Here is a 7072-nt window from a genome sequence, read left to right on the forward strand (position 1 = left end):
AATTAGTCAATACAATAGAAATATGCAAGGCCAAGTTGATGATATCAATTACTGTACAGAGAGCTGGGTCATAGGTATACACTGAGCAAATTATATTCAATACTTAATCCTTGATGTTGCTCATTATGTCATTGAGATGTCTCAAAGGCTTCAGCTTCTCTGCCCCCACTCTTGGAACTCCATCCCACAGTCCCTTTGCCTTGCTCCCTCCCTTGTCTCTTTCAAATCACATCTCAAGACCCTCTTCTTTGATCGCGCATTTGACTACCTTCCTACCCCTGCCCTCCATTTCCCCCCCTCCTCCCCCACCCCGATTCCAACCCCCTGCTCAGGTCCAAATCCCTGACTATCCAGCACTTTGGGATGTTCTCTTGACGTGAAAAGCGCTATACAAATGTAATTTGTTGTTGTTGGTACCCTGCATGACGAGAAACAATTTTTAGTTAGCAAACTGTGCCTAGATATTACAATTCTTGTCCAGTAACATAATTATGATTGTATTAAGTATTTGCACTGCAAGTTCAAGTTTAGAGTTCCTTAAGTTCTAGACGGTTCTGCATTTGTAACATATGTTCAACTTGATTGCTTGGCACATGTGGGGTTTAAACTTTTTTTTTCCAAAAACAATAATAAATTGGTCATTTTCAATCTATGACTGTTTGTGGGACATTGCTGTGTGCAATTGGCTGCCGCGTTCGCCCACAAATATACAGTCAATTCACTTTACAGTGTGTTCTGTGAAGCGCTTTGGGACGTCCTCCCGACGTGAAAAGCGCTATATCAAATGCAAGGATTATTATTATTATTATTTGTATGTTCTATTAATATTTGAGTAACCCAAAAAGCTTAATTTTTTTCCATCCTTTCTCTATCCCCCCACAGGTGGTCTTGGAACCTTTCATGCTCTTGTAAATTGTGTTGTACATGTCATCATGTATGCTTACTATGGCCTTTCTGCAATGGGACCAGTTTACCAGAAGTATCTGTGGTGGAAAAAGTACATGACTACAATTCAGCTAGTGAGTATTACTGACATTTTATTTCATGTGAGTTTGAAAAAATGTTCCCCCATTGTGGGTTTAAGGATTGCAATAATAATAATCTTTGTATTTTGATCTAGCGCCTTATCACGTCTTTGAGACGTCTCAACGCACTTCTCAGAATACACTGTAAAGTGAATTGACTGTATTTTGTGGTCGAGATGCGGCAGCCAATTGCACATATCAGTGTCCCACAAACAGTCATGGATTGAGTGACCAAATTTTTTAAAAAAGAAATGTCCACAACAGGGGAACCCGTTATAAACTACAACTTGCAATTTCCATAGCACCTTTGTGTAAAAGAATTCACAAAATACGTTACTATATTGGATTAATCAAAAAAGGTTTGCAATGTAGGCAAGGGAGGCAGCTAATTTTCATCAGTTGACAAACTGAGGTAAGTAGTCAATTAACTTGAAAATGGGTGAATCTGCACGAGTGAATGTAGGCTGGATTAATTGATTAAGAAAATAATTTCTTTGAAAAGCCGACATGCAGTTCCCTTTTGGTGCACTTGAATCACAATGGAAGCTGGACCTAAACTTAATGACTTTGAAGCATGCCTAAAGAAAATCAACTGATTGGCAAAGAGATCCAGAAGAACCCTGCTGTTTTAGATCATAAACCCAAACATTGATTTAACAGGGGCCACAAAACCAGAATAGTTGAGAATGACGCTTCTTACTGTGTATACACACTGAGTTTCCATGTTTAAAAATGGCCAATGTCTGATTGCTGCTAACTTATGTAACTTATTTGTTTGGCAATGTCTGAAAATGTGCGGCTTTTTCTGCATGGAGAGTGCACAGCAAGTGGTGGTGACAACATGGACGTGACTATTTTTAGCTTGTGTGAAGCTGGACAATTTGCATACTGAAACCAAACATGATCCACAATGCACCTGCATTATCATGGGGTTCTACTATATAATGTAGGATTATTTTACTTTGGGCAGCTCTGATGAACTGCGATGCTCCTGTCTGGTCTTGTGAATTTCCATGTGCCCCAATGTGTGTTGAGGAATGATGAGGCCAATTGTAGTTCTCCATCACTGCTCAAGCGGAGATCAGCTCAGTATAGAGGTTAAATTTGGGGTCTCTGTGGTATCCCATGAAGTACATTTACCCATTGACTTGAGGCACATCCATATTTGGAGGTGAATGCAGTGATATGATTATATATATATATATATATATATGTATAGTACTTTTCTACAACTCAAAACCAAGATATTAAAGCTACAGCACACTTGATTTGCTGTATGAAGCTGATTGCCTATTTGAGTAATGTATGGAACCCAGAGTAACTTTTTCTCCTCCAGAGGCTTCATTGAATGGTTGTTGGTGCTGGCTTAAATTTTATAATGTGGTCTGTTGGCATTGTAAATTGCCTCTTGTAGAGCTCCAGTACCCAGTGTTTGTGTAATCTTCAGCAGCCTTCTGTGTCATTGATCATTGCTCTATTCAGCACATTCTAAGTGGTGCTCTTATACCAGGTGACTATGTGCAAGTGAGAGAATATAGCTCTTAAATCCTGAGTTAATGAATTGACGTGATTTGTAGGTTCTTTCTAACTTGCTCTATCCATCTTCAGTTTTTCCTCAATATTTAGTTGGTAATAATTTCTGACTGTTCTAACACGATTTCTTAATATGTATTGTGTTTAGATTCTAAAATTATAACCAATTTAAACTTTTTTTTACTTCCAGATCCAGTTTGTGACTATTACTGTTCATATAGGGCAGTTCTTCTTCATGAAAAACTGCCAGTACCAATACCCAGTCTTCCTCTACATCATCTGGCTGTATGGAGTTGTGTTCATGATTTTGTTCCTCAACTTCTGGTACCATGCTTACACAAAGGGTCAGAGGTTGCCAAAAGACATGACGAAGAAACAGAAGAAAGAGCATTAAAAATTCTACCACCAGAATATAATTCTAACACTGGAATGTAATTGACTGGTACTTCAAGCTCTAGATAATTTTGAGGAACATGTACATTGTGGAGTACACATTTTTAAATTGGATAATATGTATTTGTGATGAATGTAATGTTTGTGATAATTTTGTTGTTACCAAAGCATGCTACCATGTAGCTGCTAAACTTGTCAAAGTAAAGCTCTTTAGAAAGTGGCACAATCCTCACAATCTCGATACTTTGCCTGAGCTCTAAACCATGCCTATTGTTTCACCTGCTGCATTGTGGAGAAGTCCATCTTAAAACATTGCATTACTCAATCCCTTCCTGTTCTAAACTGGATTTAAAGTAGGATGGCACACAAGACTCCACTTCTTGCTGTGCACCTTGAACATGGGTAATGTTCAGCAATTGTAGTGATGTTGCTGGTTCCAACGTATTAATGTAAATAAGGCAACTTTCAAGAGGGTTTTCCTTCATATAGTCAAGAGGCTTATCTTGTATTTATTATGATTTACATTAACCACATTGTAACTAATCTAACACTTAATTTTCATTTACATTGGAATTCGCTTTAGTCAGACACATCAGGGCAGGAAGTTTTGTCTGATCTACCCAGCGTCGGGTAACCAAAGTTCTTACCTTTCTCTTTTTCCGCTCAGCAAATCGTCTCCTCTGCTGAGCTCCTCTTCCCTCCCATTGCAGTTCTCATCGTTCTGGATGTGGACCGATTAGTAGCAGCTCCAAGAGGTGTCAATCAGAGCCGCTGCTAATTGGTCCCCTTCACTTCTAACGGATGCAGTCACTGTCCCCCCCAGACCCGCTTGCGAATGTTTGGAGTCTGCTGTCAATCTCAATGTGACTCCTCCCATCTCTATTCCAGAGCTGCTTGTGGTTAAATGGAGCCACTTGCGGCACAGAAGCCACTTGCGGCACAGTGAGTACATTCAGCAGTGATCAGTGCGGCATTTTGCACGGATTAACTGGATTTTTGTCCAAATTAATAGACGTATTTAAAATGGGTAAGAAACAAACGAATCAGGGCCAGTCGTTTCATTCGATTTACCTGATGTCCGACTAAAGCGGATTCCACTGTATTTTTATGAACTATCGTTGGCTCTTTTTCATTGATACCAAACCTATTTAACAGTAGATCATCAATAGAATTTTTTTCTCTGTTGCCATTTCAACACAGATAAAAGGGCCTGAGTTCCTTTATTTTTAGTTGTGTGACTGAGTAGTGAAATTAGCTTTTTATGCTCAACACTCAAATGCCCTATTTATAGATTTATTCAGCTGCAGCCTATATCAAGGAAAACAGACACTGAGGGGAGAAAAAATAGTGGCTGAATAGAGAAGGCTAAACACTAGCATCAGTGTTAAGATTGTATAATTTTGAACAATGTTTTCGGCTGAGACACGGTATGATAAAAAGACGTGATTTCTTTTAATTTTAAATAAATTATTAGATTGGATAAATCTGAGGGATGTTTTTAGATGGTTCTATTCCATTAGTGGATAAAGGGATTTGACAGAAAGTTGACCTTTTTTTAAAGAAAATCTGAGGCATACGATAGCCGGGGATTTTTGTAATATAGTTGTTGAATGAATTGGGAAGAAAGTTGTAGGAAGTGTCTGAAGACTAACTTGGAGGAGAGAAAGAGATATGAATGTAACTCAGGAAGAGAGAGATGTAGATTGTAATTTGGAGAGAGAAAGATGTAGATTAATTTGTGGGGTGAGAGATATAGAAAAAGAAATTAGAAGGAGCATGAACAGTTCTTGTACTCTTTGGCTTTGGCAGGAGGTTTGTACCAGACTGAAATTGAAGGATGAAAAGTATGTGTTATTGGGAAAATGGGAAAAAGGCATAATCTTTCACTCTCGATTACAATGCAACCATATTTTACCTAATGTTTCGGAAGGTGCCAAAGAAGGCAGTGATCACAGAAAAGAGCTTTATTGCATGATCCACAGATTTCCTGTTCCAACAAATGGCAGCATTTTAAAGTGAGCAGAAATGTTAAGTAGCTTGTTAGTGAACAATGAATTTGTTTTGTATATAGGATTTACTGGGCTGTTGCAGTTTCGGGAGTGGGGGAAAAAAGGATCATTTTATCCTCCTGCCCAGAACTCTTTTTTTAAAGGGGGAGCTATACTGGAATTGGCCATTTTAAATGGAAAAGACCTGCAAGGCGAATATCTTTCGAGTATTGTTCCAAGTAGGCAGCAGATAAATTGAAGCTGAGTGAATTAGAAACCTGCCACTTTCTAAAAAGGGTTGAATTTTACTTTTACATTTCCAAATCCAAGTACTGTTAGGTTATTGTAACTTGAACGAGTAATGCAGGTTTTCTTTGAAAGACTACATGAAACCATAGTTGGTGGAAAACTAATGACACAGATGCATTTTGACAAGATTGCCACAAGTGACTTTTTATTGAGAGAACTATGTTGGGTATTGAACATATTCCTGGAAGTTTATCTTTGTGTAATAATCCAATACATAACTTTTGTCTCCATTATGTAGTTTCCATTATCTTTATTACAGGCATTTTTTCAAATGAATTTCTTTCATATGTGGCGATACTTGTTGGGATGAATGTCTTCAAATCAGACATGATGACTTTATATGCACTGTTCTCAAAGAAAATACTGATTTTTAAAAAAATAAATCTTATTCCATTGAAATGATAGTAGATTGCATATTTGTCTTAAGGGGGTGTATCTGTATTTTATTGATATTTTGCGTGAAAGGGTTAAAAAGAATCTCCTGAGATCATTGAAGTTAAGTAATCTTACCAGAGGATATTTTGTGTTGTAAAATGGTATATCTGAGATTTTGTATTTTTATATTATCTTTGCTACCTGTGTTTTTTATAAAACTGCACATCAGTCCTGGCCACATGCTGTTAATAATGAGCCCTCTAAGGCACAGTGTCCTTTTGACTTCATGATCTGACTCTCTCCTGAAGTATGTTGGAGGGTGTCTTCATTGGAAAAAATAAGATTCTGTAAGGTGATCTAAAACTTTTTCTGAGATGACCCACTGTTATTAAGTGCACCTCTTGTAAATGACTACAACTATGCATTAATGCATGTACTGAATTAAAAAAAGCAGGATGATTACTATTGTAATTGTGTAAATATTTTTCAGCTTTCTGCATGCGGTGTTGGGTTTAAAACTACTGGCCTTTTGACCTCTTAAGACACCCAAAAAAGGAGGGGAGGAAAAAAACAATTATCGTCTTGAGAAGTGATCCTTCCATATTTGTCGAATTGCAGCATTCAGTTCAATTTGGAGTCCTGTAGCTCAGTGGTTAGAGCACTCGCTTTGCAAGTGAGAGACCTGAGTTCAATTCCAGGCAGAGGGCGAAACCTTGGGCAAGTTTCCTTACTCCACACAGAGCCTAATAATAATCCCTCCAAAAAAACAAAACAATAATAAATTGGTCATTTTCAATCTACGACTGTTTGTGGGACATTGCTGTGCGCAATTGGCTGCCGCGTTCGCCCACAAATATACAGTCAATTCACTTTACAGTGTGTTCTGTGAAGCGCTTTGGGACGTCCTCCCGACGTGAAAAGCGCTATATCAAATGCAAGGATTATTATTATTATTATTAATTTCAATGTTCACTCTTCCCCTAAGACGTTTCTCTCCGAGTATCAAGTTCAGTTGGGCAGAACGAGCCAGAAAATAAGGTCACCTCAAGGCTCGACTACGGAAACTCCCTCCTTGCCGGCCTCCCCAACTCTTCCCTCCACAAGCTGCGGATCAACCAGAACTCTGCAGCTCGTGGCCGGTCCCGCACCACAGGCCCCGCGACCCCATCACCCCCACCCTCGCCCGACCCCACTGGCTCCCCATCCCTCAGAGGATAGCATTCAAAACCCTCGTCCTCGAGGCGCTCCACGGCCTCGCCCCCTCCCACCCCCCTGACCCGCTGACCCCGTCAGCGCTTCGCAAACGTAATTTGGTTCAGTATCGTAATCCAATCCCCGGGCGGGCGAAATGTCGGAGAAGTGTCCTCACTCCCCACGCCCAGCGGCAAAGTAGGAACCGGGTTGTTAGTCGATTTGGCGGATCGCTTTTCCCGGGGATAATAATCTCTT

General features: G+C 39.4%; 1 protein-coding gene across 1 annotated transcript in view; it reads left to right on the top strand.

Moving 5' to 3' along the window:
- elovl7a (ELOVL fatty acid elongase 7a) overlaps positions 1–6085 on the top strand; it is a 29667-nt gene extending 23582 nt beyond the window's left edge. Inside the window, exons 7-8 of the mRNA XM_007892153.2 lie at positions 883–1019; positions 2749–6085. Coding sequence (XP_007890344.1) covers positions 883–1019; positions 2749–2952 — 341 coding nt within the window. The 3' untranslated portion in view covers positions 2953–6085. The remainder of the gene's footprint in view (positions 1–882; positions 1020–2748) is intronic.
- The last annotated feature ends 987 nt before the right edge of the window (positions 6086–7072 follow it).

Source organism: Callorhinchus milii, unplaced genomic scaffold, assembly GCF_018977255.1.
Source record: "Callorhinchus milii isolate IMCB2004 unplaced genomic scaffold, IMCB_Cmil_1.0 Scaffold1, whole genome shotgun sequence".
In the NCBI taxonomy this organism is placed as follows: Eukaryota; Metazoa; Chordata; class Chondrichthyes; order Chimaeriformes; family Callorhinchidae; genus Callorhinchus; species Callorhinchus milii.